Source organism: Protopterus annectens, chromosome 11.part0, assembly GCF_019279795.1.
Source record: "Protopterus annectens isolate FY-2018-M chromosome 11.part0, PAN1.0, whole genome shotgun sequence".
Taxonomy (NCBI): Eukaryota; Metazoa; Chordata; order Ceratodontiformes; family Protopteridae; genus Protopterus; species Protopterus annectens.
In genome coordinates this window covers 395199441-395221294 of record NC_056745.1, presented here as the reverse complement: position 1 = coordinate 395221294, position 21854 = coordinate 395199441, and the positions used below count along the sequence as shown (strand labels likewise).

Genomic DNA, 21854 nt, shown 5'->3' with positions numbered 1-21854 from the left:
GCTTTTCATTAGTTTTATTGTTGTGGGATGATATAAGTTAATTGTTTTATATACACAGGGATATGTGGTATAATAAGAGAATGTATACCATTTTATATGTTTATTATGTTATAGGAAGATTGTAGATGCTTTATTAATTTAATTTAAATTATTTTTATATATATTTTTTATTTATATTGTATATGCATGATTGTTGTAGGAAGTTATTTTATATATATATATATATATATATATATATATATATATATATATATATATATATACATTATTCCTTTTGTATATATGTTTACATAGATTAATTCTTTAAAATCTTGATTGAACTATAATATATTCTGCCCTAATGGTTACTATAGCTTTAATTTGGCTGTATATACATACACACATCCAATAAGTGCTTTCATCTCAATAGTTTGAAACTTCATTAGAAACTATTACATACTTCACATGACATTTTACAGCAAAAAACAATCATGTGACCACTTTCTGCAATGACATCACTTTCTCCAGGCATCCCCCAGCACTTGATGCTCCCAGGTGATCTGCTATTTTGTTGCTTTACATGGTAGTGTTGGTGTGAAGTTTTTTTTTTACTTCTATAAATGTAACAGGAAAAAGAGTTCCAAAGTTGGGGTCCCGGGCTGGTGAAAGAATTAGAGGTACACGTTAGTGTGTGTTTTGATATAGTCAGATAATGAGGAAACATTTAACCTAAATTTTACAACAAAGGGTTTGAATGTAATTATTTTGCACAGATATTCTACTGATGTCCACATTAAGTAATTCATAATTTAATACACTCACCATTCACATGGCCTGAAAAAGCATGACCAGCCAGGCAGTGTTAGAGGGGATTAAGTAGTAATGTTTTCCTCTGTGAGAATGGACATGAAGTCACATATTTTATTTAAGATGGTTTATCCCATACACAGAATAAAACAAAATGAGCACTCTTCTGACTTAATTCAATGTTTTCCATTCCCACAAGTCTGTCACTTACATGTTTCTGAGTGTCTGCAAACTAGGAGACTGCTCATGCATGTAATCCTACTGAAATAATCCTTCACTGGAATTAATTATTTTATTATCAGCTTTCATCAACTGAAGCATAACTGCCTCAACCATATTAAACTATCACAAGGCTATTGTACAGCATACCATCTACTGGCTGCATAATATGAGACCTTATGCTCAAAACCCAACATTATTTAAAGCTACAGGTACTCTGAAAAATGAAAGGGAGAAGGTTAAGAATTTTCACAGACACTTGCTCTTTATTAAATAGCAAACGCAATAGATAATTTAATAAGTTATGTTATATTCAAACAAATATCTTTTCCCATACCTCCACACAGCAAATACTAGCTCAGTGATGGGAACTCTAACACAATATTTCTTTTCACCAAGTTTACTCAAATAAAATAGTGCTGAACGTATAAAATATTCCTATAATAATGTATCCAAAAACATGACTTTTGAAAAAAAATAAACCCAAAGCCTAAACTAAAGCCACTAGCTACATTACTGTTAAATAGGCTGTCATAGATGAGGCAAGAATAAACTCATGAACATTTGACTGCCTGAAACTTTAGTAGGAAAAAAAATGTTCCTTCTAGGAAATCCACATGAAATGGATGCTCACTTAAACAATGATTAAAATACCAAATATCTATATATATTGCATATATACTACAATGTTTGGTAAGAGAGAGACAAGAAAAACTGCATGATTTGCCTTGCACTGCCGAAAATAAGTATGTTTTCATTAGTCCTATATTTAACCGTCAAATAACATTTCCATTGAATGGCTAAACATCGAATCCTATCCATCAAATGTTCATTTCAGTGAACATTCATTTCAGCAAACAGGAAAGTAGCTAGTTGGTCAACACTTCCCCATCTGCCCTTTTCCCCATCGTAGTGTGGTCTTGGAGTTGGTATATATAGTTGGGGGGTGTGTGGGGTGAAGCCCTCCACCTGGGTAGGTTTCAAATATTGTGTTGTATGAGATAGGGAAGTGTTGGCTAACTAGTTACTTTCTCTGGTGAAAAAATAAAATGTTCACTGAATGAACATTTGATTGATAAGATTCGACGTTTAGCCGTTCCATGGAAATGTCATTTGACAGTTAAACACAGACCCATTTCCATCAAGAGTACAATGTTGCTTACTGCAACTAGTTGTAAAATGCTTTAGGGACACCGGTGATTAATCATCAACCAGAGCTGGCATTAATCAATTGTTAGAAGCACTAAAAAGCAAGAAAGAAGGAAAACTTCAATTTCAAATTATTCTTTTCATACTAGCTACAAATCTCCCTCCAGGACAAAACTGGGTCATGGTGATGGCACAGATCAAGTGGAGGCATGCTGCATTTCAGTGTATCGATGTCCTGCTATGTGTACAGACATAAGAAAGGGTACAAAGAAGCAGGTTTGTACTTATGTCAGTTTCAAGTTAATTGTTTAAACAAAATGGCAGTCCTGCAGCTCTGGTATGTGCTGGCAAAAAGTTAGAATGAGGTGGTAGAAACAGGATGGGGAGTACAGTTAGGCATGAACGAAGTAGCACTATACGATTTTTCTTTATTTTTTTGAACAAAATATGTACATTTTTTCTTTTCTATATCAAGTACTTGCAACTAGCAGGTTATGTTACTACCATTGCCTCAAAATGAAAGAGTTCTATGTTATCATTTGCAAATGGAATGAATACATGTATAAGGTGAAGTTGAGAGGACAATTAATGGTTTTTAAAAGAAACTGCACGTGGTTTAAAAAAAATTACAGTCTTCAATACTTCTAGAATAAACTCCAGATTACTAACCTCTATTTTTATAAATACATTTTTAAATACATCTAAAGTTTGTATGTGGATTTGTCAGTCTCAGCAGAAAAAAGAAGTTAGATAAATACAAAAAAATGGAAACTGCAACTCTGAATCTTTTTAACAGAGAGAGGTTTTTCAAGGACAGATTCAATATCTGACTGTGGAGTAAACTGCAAAAGACAGATACATGTACTACAGACTTTTACTATAAAAAAATAGCTGAGCATTATGGGAAATAGGGGGAAGAATATTTACCAAATAAAATGAAAAAAACATATTTTTTCTTTGAAAAAAAATCTAATCTTTAAATGAAAAGACGCACAGTGACATAATATATACTCGCTACTGTCTAGGAGTTTGAAAAGATTCTGCACACCACCACTGCAGTTTAAACATGTACATCTGGGATTGTGCTGGGGTACTGGTATTAGCACTCTGCATAACATGCTACACAATTTCGAACTTACTGCTCTGTCTTCTGAAATTAGAATAGTGGGGTTCTCAGTGGGCTTAATGGAACTAAAATGAATTACTTCTGGTTATCAGAGACAATCTGTAAATTAGTGAGCATGCCCAATGTAACAGTACATTCTTTTTAATTCAGGAATGCAGGAATAAAACTAGAACATCATAGAAAGATAGTTACGAGCATAGCTTTAAAATAAGTGCGTGTGTAGAGATCTGTATATGAGATTGTTTCTGGCATGCCATTTCAGTATGCAACACTATGGAAATACTACATAAAAAAGACTACAAGAAAAATAAACAATCCTCAAGTACATTGAAATTAATGTCATGTATGTTGTTCCTATTCTGAATGGTGCATGCTGTACCATGCTGTAAAGTATTTAAAATCATCTTCCATTTGAGAGAGAAGTTTAATCCCTAAAGAAGATTAGAACTACCTCCATTTAAATATCATGCTGTAAACAAACTTGTGTCAACAGTGCACCTTCAGTCCTACTGCCATTACCTGTAAAAGCTCCTTCGCTGATCCTCTCCTATCCACATCCATCTCAAGACATCGATTTAGAAAATCTCGGAAAACAGTGGATAGTCTTTCAGGATTTTGGAGTTCTGGTGTTCCATTGGTTGCAATCAAATACAATGCCTAAAGGAACATAAGAGATTACATGCTCAAGTAGCCTAAAAGTCTCTTATAATTTTTTCTTTACTACATTCACAATCATTTCCATGTTACTTGCTTAAACAACCTTGTGTGCTAGCTTTATGAGCAGCATTCATTTCATAAAGACTGACCCAAAGAAGTTTGTAAAAAGTAGTCCAGTGGATTTTTCATGTAATAATTTGCAAAATGTATAAGTGGTAGAGGAACAGGGACAACAATGGCCATTAACGGCTAACTGAAATAACATTAAATCCTCTTGCCATAGTTTTTTACATACTTTTCAAGTCATATTCTTGTTAAGATATCTCTGACTGATAAATAACTCATCAAACCTCTGACATGTATTACATCAAACTGCATAATGAATTTTTTACGAGAGTAAGTTAAACAATGTTTTTTCACCTAAAAGCAAGTTAATATCACATAATACTTCACACAGTATGATTTTCTGCACTCAAAACATGATGGCCACTTTATATCACATCAGATATTTTTAGGAGCACTTGTCAACTGCTCTGGTTAAAGTACTGTAACATGGAAAAGGGTGCTTGTTTTTATAGGGTCATAGGTCCATAGGTAGGTACTAGGCTATTGGCCCTAGGGCCTCTATAAGCCTAGCCAAAAAGGTACCCTGGCTTTCGCCATCCAAGAAAATTATTTTCCTGCACTCCTGTCAAGCAGAGCCACAGAGGTGATCCCCGGAGTGAATTTCCTATTTCCCATCCAATCATCAAGATTTTTCTTGAAGAGTGCTAATGAGGAGCATTCTTTGATATAGATAGGTAGTTTGTTCCAGAATATGGGAAGTGTCTGGGACAGGAATATATCCCTCCAGCATGTTCTGTTTATTGTAGTGACAAGGTTTAGGTCCCTAGAGCGTGTATCTTGGAGAAATTGGGATTTCTTTAAGTGGAGCATGTCCTATAGCTCTGGGTTGACATAGCATTGTATGTTAGGCAGAGATCGCCTCTGAGTAGACAATATGCGACGGAGTAAAGCTGGAGTTTTTTGAGACGGTCTGCATAGGGCATCTGTTTGAGGCCGGTAATCCTCTTTGTGGCCTTTCCAGTTGTTACAGATGTCTTGTGTAGTACATACCAAAAGGGGCGCTGTACACTATAATGGGTCTAATTAGAGTGACGAGTAGAGGGGAACAATGACCTCTTTTTTCCTGGATGAAAAACCTTTTCTGATGAGGTGTGCCACATAGAAGGATCTTCGTGACTACTGTGGTGATGTGATTATCAAAGGAGAGACTATTGTCCACCTGTGTCCCAAGGTCTCATCACAATTTCTGTGTTAAGTAGACTACCACCTATGTGGTAGCTCATGGGTACAGAGTTTTCACCAAAGGGGATGACAATGCACTTTTTGGCATTGAGCTTGAGGTCATGGCTTTGACACCAGGCATCTGTCTCCGTGAGGTCCTTTTGTAGGATGTCCACATTGTTAGGAGTTTTGATTATGGCTCCTAGTTTGCAGTCATCTGTGAACTTCATTAGCCAAAGACCTTCTGTGTTAGCCTGTACTTCAGAAAAGTAGATACCAAACAGGAGAGGACCCAGGGCTGAACCCTGTGGTGCTCCACTTGTCACTGGTCTGACGTCAGTTTTGGAGTCTGCTACTTTCACAGTGTGGGTTCTGTCACTAAGCCAGTTGGCAACCCATCTTGTGACATAGGGATTTATACCTAGTTAAGTGAGTTTATTTGTAATTCCAGAGTGGAGTATGGTGTCAAAAGCCTTGGAGAGATCAAGATAGGCTGTGTGAACCACCTTACCCTCGTCTATGGCTTTGGTGACTGCTTCAAAGAAGTCTATCAGGTTTAGGAGACATGAGCTGCCTTTTACAAACCCAAACTGGGTGGGGTCCAGAGGTTGGAGATTACCAATGTCTTTGTGTATAAGATCTATGATGATACCTTCCATGGCCTTGCAGACCAGGCTCGTTAGGCTAATGGGGCAGTAGTTCCTGGGGTCCGTGGTGGCTCCCCCTTTGTGGAGTGGGATAACCGTTGCTGTGCACCATTCAGTGGGCACAATGACTGAGGTGAGGCTATGACTGAACATGGTGCTTAAGTGGGGTGCCAGTTCATTCTGTAGTTCATGTAGAACACAGCCTGGGATGTTGTCAAGTCCCATGGATGCTGTGTTCTTGGCTTTGGATAGTGTAGTTTTTACCTGTGCAGCCATGATTACAGGAACTTTGCATTATTCCGGTATAGAGATGGGCTCTTTAGGGGGTGAGGGGGGGGTAAAGTTAGCACTAAACCTATCTGCCAGGATGTTGGCAATATCAGTTGGTTCTGTATATTTAGTGCCATTGTGCTGTAACTTAGAGCAGATCTGAGTGTTGCCACTGAGATTCTTGACATAACTATAGAATGCTTTATGGTTGTCTTTAGAGTCAGGAGGCGATTTTGTTTTCTTAATGGGATTTTACTCTTTTTTTGCAACAGTTTCTTTCTTCTTTTGTAGAGTTTGTTTATGGCAGGGAACCACCAGATTTGCTTCCTTTTTTGGGGGGATAGCATCTTGGTTCTGTTAGGGATAGCACGATCCATGCACTCGTATAAGTGCTTATAAAGTGCATTTGTGTAGGACTCAGCAGTCATACCTCTATTGTCCATCTGCATGGGTGTCTTGAAGACTTGTGTGTTAAAAAGCGTGAAGTTGGATTTGGAGAAATTTTTTACGGTGGTTTCCCTAATGGAGGTTGGGGGTGGGATGTGGATGTCTAGGGTGATTAGTTTGTGGTCAGATCTGACCAACGAGGAACTTGACCTCTGTTGTGGAACACCGGTCACCCATGTTGGTAATGACCAGGTCTAGGATATTGCTGCCCCTGGTGGGGATGTGGATAAGTTGATCCAAGGCATTGGAATTTATGAATTCCAGAAAACGTTGAGCAAAAGAGTTGGTACATGAGTAGTGTTCCCATTTAATGGTGGGGTAGTTGAAATTGCCCATTATTAAGGTGTTGGGTTGTACCCTAATATTTTCATGTGTATCAAGAAATGAGCCACAAAAACAAAAGAACTCTGGAATGGTGCTGTTATGTATCCAAAAATTTTAATAAAACTCTGCCATAAAAAACATACAAACTTCTGAGAGGTAAGCGCTTTCGGGTGTTAACCCTTCATCAGGGTCTGATGAAGGGTTAACACCCGAAAGCGCTTACCTCTCAGAAGTTTGTATGTTTTTTATGGCAGAGTTTTATTAAAATTTTTGGATACATAACAGCACCGTTCCAGAGTTCTTTTGTTTTTGTGGCTTCTCAATCGTTGTTCTCTGGTTGGGGTATCAGCACCAAGCATTTGTTTTTCAGTATCAAGAAATGAGGAGTGGGAATCCTGGGGCATGGTGGGAGATCTGTAGCAAGTTACAACTTGGATTGCGGTCTTGCCCCAAGTCAGTTGCACTTGGATAATCTCAGATGCATTATGCTTAGCAACTAGCCTGGAGGTGTGGATATCCTTAATGAATATGGATACTCCTCCTCCTTTAGCGTTTTGGTCCAGGTTAGGTGGCCAAAAGGTGTGTTATGAATTATAGCCTGGTAATGCAAAGGTGCTCTCTGGAGCCTTGAACCAGGTCTCTGTCACTGCACAGATGTCGATGTTCTCCATTTTAAGGAGTGCCTCGAGTGAATGCATTTTGAAGTTTAGACTTCTAGCATTGAGTAGCATTACCCTCAGATTTTGCTTGCTTGTACCTGTTAAGGTGGTGAATTTGTCATTTGAACCTTGCCTAAAAAAGGTACTATAGGGGTGGCAAGAGCCTTAGCCAGTATCCGAATCCCTAGGCCGACAGGTGCAGGCCATCTCTGGCAAAGCATCGTGGTCTGCCGATCATGTCATCCCAGGCAGACAGATACTGGATCCCCTTAGAATGACACCAGAAGCTTAACCAATTGTTGAAGTCAATCATTTTGTTCTTGTACTATGGTATCATTCTGGGTGATGGCAGGATGCTACTTGAACCACAGCAGCAAATGACCTTTGGCTAAAAAAAGAAGTTGAAAATAGCTTCTTGTAGAGAAGATGGCCTGGAAGACAAGTTTTCCCAAATGACAGACTACAGAACAAAGGATTGAGTTCCACAAATTAATAGAAGCTGCACACCAATGATGTCTGTCCTGAACTCAGCCTAACAATAAAAAAATAAAATAATAAAATAATAAATTATGAAAACAATTCTAACAATTAAAGTGCAATTCACTGGAGAAAAAAATAATTCACTCTGACAATAGTGATCCTGCAACACTGCTATTTGTATTTGGTCAGTAATCAAGCAGTTGTCAGGTCTGTGAGTGGCACTACTTAACTGCTTTCCTATCTGTACAAAGTACACGTGGGTTGTTCCATAACATACATTTAGTTTAGTTGTGCATTACTTGTTGCATTATGATACTATCCATGGTTCTTTGAATGGAGGTTGCTTTGAATGTTTCTATTCTAGAATAGCAAGATCTTGAGGACAGAGGTGATGTACACCTTATACACATATTATGTTGTCAGTGTCAATGGTGCAAAAGGTAGCACACTTGCCTTTGGTGCAGAAGCCTGTGGGTTCTACTCTCACACCAGGTAGATCAATTCCTGACACTACAGTGAAGCATATGGGGGATGCTGAACTCTTGAGTGTGCTCTCCATTGGTTGAGATATTAAACTGAGGTCCCATCTGCTTGAGTTGGTAGTAGCTCAGTTGGATAACTGAGGTCGCATCTGCTTGAATTGATAGTAGCTCAAGTGGATAACTGAGGTCCCACTTGCTTGAGTTGGTAGTAGCTCAACTGGATATAAATGATTCCATGGCAGTGTAGCATGAGGGGGGTGTTGCAATCCTGACTGTGCTGCCCTTTAGATGAAATATTAAACTGAGGCCCCATATGCTTGCGTGAGTGGCAGCTCAGGTGGATATAGAAGTTCCCACAGCATCTATCAAAAAGAGTAGGGGTCCCTCATTTATACACAAAAAATATGCCTTATTCACAACATATTTACATATTTATAAGTATTTATATATGTACAAATATGTAAATATACAAAACTGTTTATACATAGTCACAATTTCCTTTACAATTGTGTTTTTATTTTTCACTCCTATTAGAGCCCCAACTCCCCTTTTTATAACCACCACCTGATTTTACTTAATATTGCTGCTAAAATCCATTTACCATTAAACATAATTTATTTATTTCATTCCATATAACCCAGATAGCATAAAATAACTTTTTATCTATTCCTTTAACATATTCTTTACTTCTGTTCTTATAATATCCAAATTTAATCATATCCATGTTTATTTTATCCACTTCTTTTATATCTTCAAAAAATCTTCTTTACATAGTTTTCCCTATAACTCTTTTACATTTCAAAAATTCATGTTCTGTAGTTTTATCATTTTCTTCTTGACAATGTAAACACATTCTATCTCTTTTCTTTTTATATGGCATATTTCCTTTTCCTGGCTATTTATCTATTACCAGTCTCCACAAAAATCTTGACATTCTGCTTTCTGATTACACCATTAGCTTCTTATTTTTATAGCTTTGATTTTTTTCATCTGTTCCCATGGTTTTATATAGTAATGTTTTATCATTACATTATTTTTCTATATCATCAATTTTTATTTTCTAGTAACATTGTTACTAGAAATTGGGCTATGTTCAGAATCTATAATGAAATATATAGTATAGTAGGACACAAACCATTATTTGTGAACAAAACAGGCAACAATTTGAAATTTTGGTTTGAGCACCCACCGAAATTTGGTTCTGTTTATCTTAGTAAAGGCACCAGAAAGTGTGGGATGTGTAATACCTGCCCTTATATTTTACAACAGAAGTAGTTATTTTTAATATCACTGGACATGATTTTCAGACTTAGGTATGCAAATTGTAACATATCAGGGGTAGTCTATATTGGAATATATACCCAGTGTGACAGTTACTACACTGGGAAAACAGAAAGAGCCTTTAAAAAGAGAATTTATGAGCACTTAAACACAATTAAAACCAAAAATCAAAACAACGCACTTTACAGGCACATTAAATTATGACAAGTACAGATGTTTTAAGTGTGGGATTTTGGATAAAGTTGACAAGCAAAATAGGAATGGTGCATGGGAATTGGATCTGGAAAGGAAATAATTGGAGTGGCAGTTAAGATGTAATGCCACCATTTTACTATGATTAAATGAACACACTTCTATTATGCCTGTGTGAAAAATAAAAGCATTGGATTTATGAGAATTGTATGGAATGTTATATTAAGTGCTTTACTATGGTTCAAATTCTTGTAAAAATTTATTCATGAAGTGTTTATTTAAATTTTTCCGATGATGAAGTTTTCATAAAAAAGTTTTTTTTTTATTTTCATATGATTATTGTTTTAAAAGTTTTGGATTTTTAACATGAATGTTTAGTTTAAGAACACATTTTCAAACAGTGCACTTGTAATCACACCATTCTGAAAGGGCTGACTTTGAAAGCTAAGCAGAGCCAGGCCTGGTTAGTTTTTTGGATAGGAGACCACCTGGTAAAACCAGGAGTTCTATTTATAAGTCTTGTTGTAGTACATTGTCTTAAAGTGTTTTTAAAAGTTTTTATTATATAGTGACGAAGAAGATGCTTTATAAAACATTATTTGGTCACTTGTATACATATTCACATATATTGTTGTATTTTTATATTATTTATACAGTTTATGCACATTGTTTAATGTACCTTTAAGAAACCACAAACCATGAAATGATTATTTAATTAAATCTTATTAACCATAGCATATAAAAAGAGATGAGAGCTAAAAGATTGCAGATTCTGAAGAAGTCCAAATGTTTTGTAAGGACAAAAGCACTAAACCTGCTCCCGTGTTTTACTTTATTTTATTTTTTGGTGGTGTTAATAATAACGTTCTGTTTTAATGGACTTTGGATCATATATTGGTGGACTTCCTTTCACTGCTGGTGGATTTGCATGAGAATGTAACAACAGCTGGTCTCATTTTGTGGGTACTACATTGGACTTGATTTAAGATTCAGTCTTGGATTACAGTGAGTCTACTCAGAAGACAATTTCTGTATTATACGTACTGTTGAAGCAATTTGTTTGCAATTTCATGCTGAAACACTGTGAACTGCTTTTAGTTTTGTTGGTTTATTTCTGTTTCCATGGAAGTTCTCCTTTTGGATTCATTTCTTGTACATATTGTATTACACTTTTCATACTTTTTTCCTGATTTCTTTCTGTTTCTCCTTTTACATTTTTATTTCTCTCATTACACTGCCATCTTCCTTTGCTAATCTGCTTAAGAAACGTGATTCTTCTTCTCTATTTCCTTACAAAAATATCTTTGCTTATATAACAATTCTTGAATTTGTTCTTGATTTCTATCAGATAATTATTCTCTTTGTCAAGTACTTTCTATCATTATGTTCTTCCAATGCATAATTATATGTTCCTTTGTATTTTCTTTCTATAATTGTCTCACATCATATTGCCACTGTAAAAACACTTTTTACATTTTTCCTTAACTATCATCCATAATTCAGACTAATTTATATAAAATGTTCTCACATTAATACAATATCTCCATAACTGTTTTGCTTCTTCATTCTCATTTTTCCTTTTTATTCATTTGCCTATTTGTATATATTCCTTATTTTCTATCTGTATCCATAGTGCAAGATGATCAGAAAATCCTGTTTCAACTACCTCCACTTCTTCTATAACTAAACCTTTTGATAATATAAAGCAATCTAGTTTGATTCTATACATACCCCTTTTGTATGTCCATGAATTTTTGTCCCAAAGTTTTAACTTACCATATTTCATAACTTCTAACATTGTTCTTATATTGTTTTCCTTCTTTTTATGCTTGCCTCTTAAATCACATTTACAGTCTACTGTTATAAAATTCATATTATACAATGACCCCCCATTAATATTCCAAAATGTGCATGGTGATTGGTCAGCATGCACGTTGTAAATCAGACTTATACTAATGGAAAAAGGTCCGGTCGCCCAGACTTTTTCCATTAGTATGTCTTTTTTTATAGCAACAGAGAACACAAGATCTCCGTTGCTTTTTACACACTCCTTTAACATAGAGAGACAGTTTATAAAAAGCAATGGAGATCTTGCTTTCTATGTTGCTTCCACCCACAGCTCTGATGTACTGCGTAAGCATACGCATGCGCAGTACATCAGAACTGCCGCAGAATACCAGACAGCTGCGGAAGGGCAGCAAGGAGGCATTATACAATGCCATTATTTAAGAAAACTAATTATTTTTTTTCTTAAATAATGTCTTTGTATAATAGCAATAACCCACTTCTGGGTGTGGGTAATGCTGGATTTACCCACGGTTGTCTTTGTTTGGCCACTCGGGCTTTGCCATCGTGACCAAACCACACCAACCATGGGTAAATCCAGCATTACCCACACCCAGGCATGGGTTATTGTTATATTCATGACTAGACAGTATAAAATCTGATGGATTAAATTTTCCCTTTCTTTACAGTTAGTATAAGCATATAACATTATAAGTCTATATATATTTGTTCTTTCCATTTTAAATCTGCAATGGTTAATCTTCCCATTTTTTGCTAAGAGTACACCTAATATCTTTACTGTATTTCTACAGAATATAGCTATTCCAGAATGTCTCTCATTTCCCAAATTTCAGATTATATTTCCTCACACTAGCTTTTCTGTTTGTAATATTTCATTTGTTAAAAGTCTTGTGTCATCTAATATAAATACATCTACATGACATATATTACACCACTCCAAAATTTCTATCCTTCTTACTATATTCTTAATCCTATTCACATTTACAGAAAGCACTCTAAAATTTTCATTTTCCCTTTTCCTTAGAATCATTGTTTCATAAATTCATAGCTTAGTACTTGGCTAGCTTTCTTGAGAGGCTATTCCAAGCCTAATCAATTTAATTCCCAAAGGTAAGAATCACACACTGTACCTTGTGTGTGTGTGTGTGTGTGTGTGTGTGTGTGTGTGTGTGTGTGTGTGTGTGTGTGTGCGTGTGTGTGTGTGTGAGTCAAACACCTTAACCATTACACCAACCCCCAGTCCTTAGCTAGATATATTCTTTTTTATCCATTTTCTTTCTTTTTTCTTTTGTATTTATCCCATTAATTTTTTTCCCTGTCTTTTACCCTTTAACCAATAGAATTCTTTTTTTTTTCTTTTATTACCTCCCAGTTCACATCTTGCTCCTCACTTATTTCAGAACATTCTTCTATATCTTCTTTATTATTTTTCTCATATAATTTTTCTTCTATTTCTACTACTTCTAAAATTGTTTCTCTTTCTTCATTTTCATTACTGTTATTTTCATTTTTGACTACATCCATAAATGTCCAATTTTGTTACATTTATAACATTTAAATTCAAACTTTTTTGCATCATACTCCTTTTCCCTACAAATATAACATTTTTGTTTGTTACAGTTATTTATTAAATACCCTTTTTTTCCAAAAAAAAAAAAGGTTTTGGGTGGTCCCCAGTATTTTACAACACCCTTATTCCCTTCCACATTTATCATAAACCCCTCTTGGCAAAAACTTTTGCAAAGTCCAGAACTTCTTTACATAAACCTAGTAAATGTCCTTTCAAAGTCTCTCTTTCTACTTCAGTTTGAAATTGTACATGGATCTTCTTTTTGTTTCCCTGTTAAATGTTTTTATCACACACAGATTCCATGGGTTATAGTCTTTCTTTTTTTCATATTCTCCAAGAAAATTTTCCATTGAAAAAAGTCTCATATATAATGTCACAAAATGTCTCTTAGTTAATGAGAATAAATGTTCTTGCCTCATGCGCTTTTATACCCAAAGGCGCTTTTAAATTGTTTCACAATTCATACTTGTTGATTTCATTGTCTTCTTTATTTTGAATCCTTACCATGTAGTTCTGTTTTTCATTTTCTTCTGCCCTCTTTTCTGCTACTCTATTTTTGCCTTCTTTTACTTTCTCTGTATATGTTTTCTTTTCTATCTCACCACTATTCTTCAGGATTATCTCTGCATCCTCCTTTTGTATTTTCTCCATAATTCCCCCAGGAAACATCTCCTTCATTTTTTGGCTCACTCTGCACCACCATTTTTTTAATGAAATCATCCTACAACCCTCCTAGTACATCAATCATTTGCTGACTCATCTCAGGTTTCTTTGAAACATTTCCTCATAATCCCATGCATATTCCTGGTCTTGATATTTGCTTTCTCCTTCATTTCTTTCCCTACTCCATCATCTGCTTCTCTCTTCATCTGCCTTTCTGTTTCTTTGGGCTGGCTCTGAGAATGGAAAGGAAACAGAAAGTATGTCTCCAAAATAGGTCCCACCCACAACAATAAAAAATAGGGGTTCTTTATTGGTTAGCACCACTTATATATATTATTTATAGAATATATATTATATACTTTATTTATATTATTTACAATTATTTACACCTTTATACAATACAACACAATTTTACATTAGTAAGCACTCCCCACCCTTTTTTCAAAGTCAAAAATGCATTTTCTTTAGAATTTCTGCTAACATCGATTTTCCATTGAACTTTACTTCATTAAGTCTCTCAGTCTATGATGTCCATAAAATATAAATTATTTTATCAAATTATGTCACATATTTTTGTTTTTTATTACCATAATACCCATATTCAAATATGTCCATGTTTAAGTATTCAACTTTTTCAAAATCTTTCAGCATTTTATTTTTACATATTTTTCTCATAGTTTATTTACTTTAGAACATTTTAAGAATACATATTCTGTTGTTTCAAGTGCCATGCAATGAATAAATATCCTCTCTTGTTTCCTTTTATAAGGCACATTAGCCTTATCAGGCAATTTACCTACTGATAATCTCCACAGAAAATCTTTACATTCATGTATTTTCTTACACCACATAAATCACATTTTAATAGCTTTCTTTTTTCATCTGTAAATATTTCGAAGGAAAAATAAAGAAATGTTGCTTCATAATAGTCAAATACATTTCTTTCCTATTTTTTCAACTATATTCACTTTTGTTTTCCATAAAAAATGTTTATTTTGATATTCCTTTATATCTTCATCGCTATAACCTTTCAGTCTTTTCCCTATCTCCATTTTTCCCCTAAACACTTATATTTATCATACAAAATGTATTCTGAGTCCTATTCTTTCTTTTATAACTTATTAAAGACTTATACAAATTCAGTGAAACCACATGAACAACTGGGTTTATTAACATCAATCCTCTTCTTCTTCCTTTACATTCAGAATTCCTCATCTCACTGGATTTAATCTAGAACTCATATGAATGAAAATATAAGGGTATTAGCTTGTTTTTGTAATTTGTTAGTATCATGTAAATATTTGCTACATATGCTAACTTGCCTAATAAAACATAATTTATCAAGTACAATTTTTTCTTGTATGACAACTTAAATGACTTCCAAAAAGTGCATATATCTCTAATTTCCTGAAGAATTTTATCACATTGTTTTTCTTATGGTCACTTGATCCAAATACTATTCATAACATATCTAAATTCTTTACATTGAACTGTAGATCTCCTATATTCCTCATTAATCTAAAACTTTTTCTTTTTCCTTATTTATACATAAGCCAAGTAACTTTAAAAATTTAGTTAACTTTCTAATTGTCTCTTCCATCCATTCTTTGTTCTTAGTGATTAACACTATGTCATCTGCATGTATATACATTATTGGCAATTGTATTTCATCCATTATCTTATATCCTTCCATTTTTTATATTCTATTGATTTTATTAACAATTACATTCATAACTAAAGAAAAAATAGTGCTGCTTGCTTGGCATCTCTGCCTTATACCACACCATATTTTAATTTCCACACTTAACCATCCATTTAAAATTATTCTTACACTATTTCTTTCATACACAGACTTAATTACTTTTATTATCCTATCATTTATGTTATAAGCCATTAATATGTTCCATAAGGCTTCATATGGTATTTTATCAAATGCATTACTTAAACCTCCTACCATAATTTTAGCTTCCACCTTTTTATTTACAATATCATCTATTACTTCTTTTACTATCCTTAATAAATCCTTACTTCCGTTCCCTTTCTACTAAAAACTGTTTGATCAAGTAACTTATCTACTTTGTTTGTTAGTCTTTTAGTTATTATTTTTATAGACATCTTATAGTCTATATTATGTAATGCTACTGGTCTCCAAATTTTTATATCATCTTTATCTCCTTTTTTGTATATAAACTTCAAGATTGTCATGCATATCCCTTTACCTAACATACCTATTTTTAACCATGCATTTAATACTGCCACAAAAAGGATTTTTGCCAATTTTCCACATCATTATATATATGATATTCAACACCAACCAGTCCTGTAGCTGTAGCCATATTGCTACCTTTGAATGTTTCATTTATCTCTTTCACATTTATATATTTTTCTCCAAATTCTCATTATCTTCTTTACTTAGTGTTTTAACTAGTCATTTTTAGTAACTTTCATTTCTTTCTTTACAAAAGGCTGTTCTATATGTTTTTAATTACCTCAAATATACTGTCTTGCATGATTATTTTTTCTCCATTATTCTTTAATTTCCTTATTATTATTTTATTCTCTTTTACTAATTTATTCAAGTAGGATGCTACCTCTTCTTTTCTTCCTTGTAAGCAATATCTTTGTTTGTATAGCAATTTCCTAATCTTCTTCTGATTTATGTAATTTATTTAATTTTCTTTCTCATAAAAAAACTCTCTCGTTCTTCATTATTTCCTTGAACATTTCTTGAGTCAACTGTTTAAATTTTATTTTCTCTATTCTGCTCTTTTCTTCTTGACACTCCAAAAAAACACTTTTTATATTTTTTCCTCAACACTTATCCACTAACCTGTCCAATTTTCATAAAATATTCTCATTTTTATATGATCCTTCCATAATTTATCTTTTTCCTTTCATATTTATTTAAGTCTGTTTCTTTACACCTCTCAACACCTTTGCCTGTTTTTATGTATTTTTCTTTCTCATGTACCTCTATCCAGATAGCTACATGGTTTTCAAATCCTGTCTTTTTTATTCATTTTTGTAGAATTTTTAAACTATCTGATACAAAAAAGGAGTCATTTTTGGTTTTGATTTCACTTCTTCTGTAAGTCTAATGTTTGTTATCTCATGTGTATAGCTTTCCATATTTGATTATCTCAAATATCATTTAACATCACTACTATTTTTCTTTCCTATTCTTAAATTGCAACTAAAATCCCCCACTAATATTATGTCCATATTAACATCTACATAATTTAGACAATTTTTAAACATTATCTCTCTTCCTTTCTTTGTAACGTATGCATATATTACAATAATTCTGTAAACATTTGTTTTCCCTCTTACATCATTACCATTATTCTTCCCAGTTCAACTATTGTGACATGTAATATTTTAATGTTTTCTTGACATAATACACCTATGCTTAAACATGTATCCAGCAGCAGCTCGTGCCATTGGACTCCAGGACTGCAGCCCCCCAGCTGTGGAAAGAAAAAGAATGAAAAAAAATAAAAAAATGATTTTTGTATATACATACTTTAGCTGTCCTACTAACTCACTGTGCTATTATTCCCAGAACTCGAACTGTGCATTCTCAGTGAATTCAGAGTTTTAAAAAAAAAAAGGTTTTGTAAATCCGGACAGCTATAAAAGCAGTCTGGATTAATGAAAGAAGGTATCAGTGTGATGCCCAGAAGTCTATGTGATTTGCAACCACAATAAAGTAGAAGGAGTTGGAACTGCCATGTCTGCAGTCATGTATGTGACGTGGAAGGCTGAATGGGTACTGATTGGTTCTCGCTCTTCTTTTCCTGCACTTTGCGTGCTGGGAAAAGAGAGCGAGAATTGAAACAGTCATCAGTACTGCTTTGAATTAGTCTTCTTTAGATGTTCATGGAGAGTTATGTTCAGTTCTTTAGCTTGCTTTACTTGAATTAGCATTGATTGGGGATCATCATTTTCGGACAGTCAGTGACTGACAGGTGCTAAGAGCCTGTCAGACTCAGACAGTTTAAGTATTTTAAGCTGAAAATCGAAAGAAATTAAGAGGTATGTATGCCTGTTGCCCAATGCTAATACCCACATAAGGACGGTCATATATTAATTTTGGAATTGTTTTAAAAATGACTTTGCAGAGTTGCCCTATAAACATACCTTTGCTGGGAGAGGGGGATTTGCAAGAAAAGCCTCATGTTTTTTCATATTATCCTTTTGTAAAGACAAGTTCTTTCTACAGTAGTTGCATCATGTCAATCTTTGTGACTCAGTGCTGTGTTTAATCTGTGGATTGTGGTCTTTCTGTTAATAAAAAGTAAACCTGGATATTTGTTCCTGCTCTTCCATGTAAATAAGCCCTACTTCTTTGAACTTAGCAAGGTAGAAATAAAAATAAACGAATGAAGTAAAGTCTCAAAATACTGCCACTTGGCACTTGCTGATGTATGAGCACATTCCACCTGCCATCATGTAGTAATAGTGATTGCAGCAGACCAGTTCATGTCTCTGGAATTAATATGTGTAAGGTTGTTAGTTTAAAAAAAACATTAATAATAAATTTGTAACCAAACTGTTGCCTTGAGATTTAAGCCGGCCCAGGACTGATGCAAACTGTGACTCAGGAGTATTTAAATGTTAATTTTCAAGCTAGAAAAAAACAGAATTTCAACCTATGTCAATGGTATCAAAGCTCAAAGGACTGGTGCTTGTAAATAACACATTTTTGTCATCATAAAATGATTTTCCTTTCTTTTTACGTGACCCTTTAGAGCACTGCATATAATAAAAGCATGGAATAAGTGGTTGCTCTTTTTACCTGACTACTCCTGATTCTGTAGTATCTGTACTCACCTTTTGATTTTCCTTGCAATCCTCTGTTGTTTCAAAATGTGTCACATGATCTGATTCATCACAAATAACATGACAAAAAGATGTCACTATGCGAACATTTTCATAAAGTGTATGTATGTGTGTGTGTGTGCGTGTGTGCGTGTGTGTGTACGTGTGCGTGTGCGTATGTGTGTGTGTGTGTGTGTGTGTGTGTGTGTGTGTGTGTGACATAGCCCTCAACCTCTTAGAGCAAAATATCTGGACAAAGCTATAAATGAAGGAGGGACTAATGCCTAAAAATAGGGACACTTTTTAAATATTACTCTTACAAGCTTAGAAAACAGAATAACATATTTTGTATTAGCATGAATTTTCTGAAGGGTATAAAGCTTGAAACTCAAATGTCTGTCATTATTTTCTGACTTCAACCCTCAATGATTTACCAATGTGTCAGAAAACCACAATTGTATGAGAAATACAACAAAATATGAGGCAAAAATATGTACAGCTGACAGGTAGTGTGTGTGTGTGTGTGTGTGTGTGTGTGTGTGTGTGTGTGTGTGTGTATGTATGTATGCATTGATCCCACTGTACCATAGCTCCACCCCTTTCTAGTTGATCACACCCATATTCCAGATAAACAGATCCACCCCATAACATTTCTGTTTTTAACCTTTCCTCTGCTGTCAAGATTCTGATATATTTTAATATAATTAAGTGTGAATCAATTAAAGCACACTATTCTAAAATACCTATTTTTCTTTTAATATTCTTCATTCTATTATCATTTAAAGCTAAAATCTTCAGCCTTTAAATGAAATTAGTATTGTTCCTTTTTCATCCTTTACCTTTTTTATTCTCTTTCACAATTACACTTTTAAATTTTATTTTCCTCTGTTTCACCATTTTCCTTATGGAATTTTTCTTTCCTCTCAGTACTTGCCAATTTACATATTTTTCTTTATTCATAACGAGCACCTCTTCTTCCCTTTCTCTTTCCCATCTTTTTTCTCCATAGTTACACCTTTGTTTCTTTCCTGTGTACTAACCTATTTTTCTTGTTTCTTTTCTATATTTTCCTCATATGCTAGATCTTGTGTACCTTCTTTTTCTGTGCCTTCGCCGCCTTCTACATTTTTTTCACAATCATCCCATCAATGTCTGTTTTTTCCAAATTTTTTATATTTCATGTCATATTTTTTGTTTTATGCCCTGTTTTACCACAAATAAAACATTTTTGTTTGTCACATTAATTAATCAAATGATCATTTTTTCCAGAGAAAAAGCATATTTTTGGTCATCCTCAACATTTTACAAATCCTCTCTTACCGTTCACATTAATCAGACTAGGTATATCATCAAAATTATCTCTTCCCATTTTCAAAATAACCCCATATTCTCATCCCTAGTCCATAAACCTACTTCATCACATATTTTTGTTATATCCATAACATCTTTGCATATAGTCTTTAAATATTATTTCAATTCCTCTTTTTCAACTTCTAAATTGTATCATAACTCTTTTTTTGTTTCTCTATGAAACATCTGTACTACATAACTAGTCCACAAATTACATTTATTTTTTTGTTTATATCATTCTAAAAAATTCTCTGTATACTGGCCTGTCTCAAAAAATATATCACAGTATGTTTCTTTATTGATAAGAATAAAGTCTTTTACTTTCTTTGGTGAAACACCAAATGGTACAATTACAGTGTCCCATACTTCATATCTGTCAAGTCCTTTCTCTTTTTTACTACTTACTCTATGACAAATGTTTTCATCACGTCCTTCACCTCTTCAATTCTTCTTTCTCGCTGTCTGTGCATATGCCTTCTTTATTGTCAAGTCCTCAGCAACCTTTTCTTCTTGTAACTTTTCCATAATCTCACCCCATGACATCACTACTTCATTCTCCAGTTCACTCTGATTATTCATTTGTTTTACATAAACATCCTGCAATCATCCAGATTGAAGTGTTGTAATAATATATCCCTGTTGACTCTTTTTGTCTCCCTCAAACAATTTCTCTTAGAATATATCTTCTGAACCTGGAACCGCTTCAGCCACAACCTTCTGTTCCTTCATCTTGTTCACTGCTCCCTTCTCCTCCAATACGAACAACCTCTCCACTTCTTCCACATCACTTAACTGCCTTTCTTGTAAAGGCTCCACCATCTCTGTATTTTCTTTCTCCTTCTCCACATCTGTATTCTCTTCACATATACGCTTCATGTTTCCTCCTGTTTCTCCATGCTGCCTATGTGCCCAGGACAGAAACAGGAAGTAAAACACATCACACACACAAATGCATCCCCCTATGGAACAGAGTAGTTTTTTTATTTACATACATACATATAAACAGTTCATTACAGTTCATATTTTTACATATTTACATATTTACAATACTTACATATTTTAACATCATTCAATATATTGAGATTTCCATTTTAAGTACTTCCCCCAACTCTTACTCACAACCAAAACCATATTTTTTCAGTATTTTTGCTAATATCCATTTTCCATTGTATCTGATTTCATTAAATCTTTCATTTCGAATAGTCCATGTTACATAGAATATGATTCTGTCCATTTTCTTAGCTTCATTCTGTGATCTTGTCCAATAAAACCGATACTCTGTCATGTCCAATTTTAACATTTCAAAATGTAAATAACTTTTAAACAAATAATGTTTACATACTTCTTTCCACAGTTTTTGAATTCTCTCACATTTAAAAAAACATGTTTTGTAGTTTCTAGTTTTTTACATTTATTACTCATTCTATCCTGTTTTCTCTTGTATGGCATATTTGCCAGGGGCGCTGGCAATTTTGCTATGGACAACCTCCACAAAAAATCATTGCATTCTGTAATTCTTTTATAATTTCTGTATTTCGTCATTACTGCTTTCTTCTTATCCATCTCTAACTCTTTCCATGGATCCACCAAATAAAAGGATATCATAATGTTAACATACCATTTTATGTTATTGTCTAT

The 21854-nt window shown here is 34.1% G+C and overlaps 1 protein-coding gene across 4 annotated transcripts in view; it reads right to left on the bottom strand.

Moving 5' to 3' along the window:
- LOC122815412 (serine/threonine-protein kinase PAK 3) overlaps positions 1-21854 on the bottom strand; it is a 1296647-nt gene that overhangs the window by 54435 nt on the left and 1220358 nt on the right. For all 4 annotated transcript variants that reach the window (XM_044087883.1, XM_044087885.1, XM_044087884.1 and 1 more), the window contains one exon: positions 3800-3937. In XM_044087883.1, the coding sequence (XP_043943818.1) occupies positions 3800-3937 (138 nt within the window). The remainder of the gene's footprint in view (positions 1-3799; positions 3938-21854) is intronic.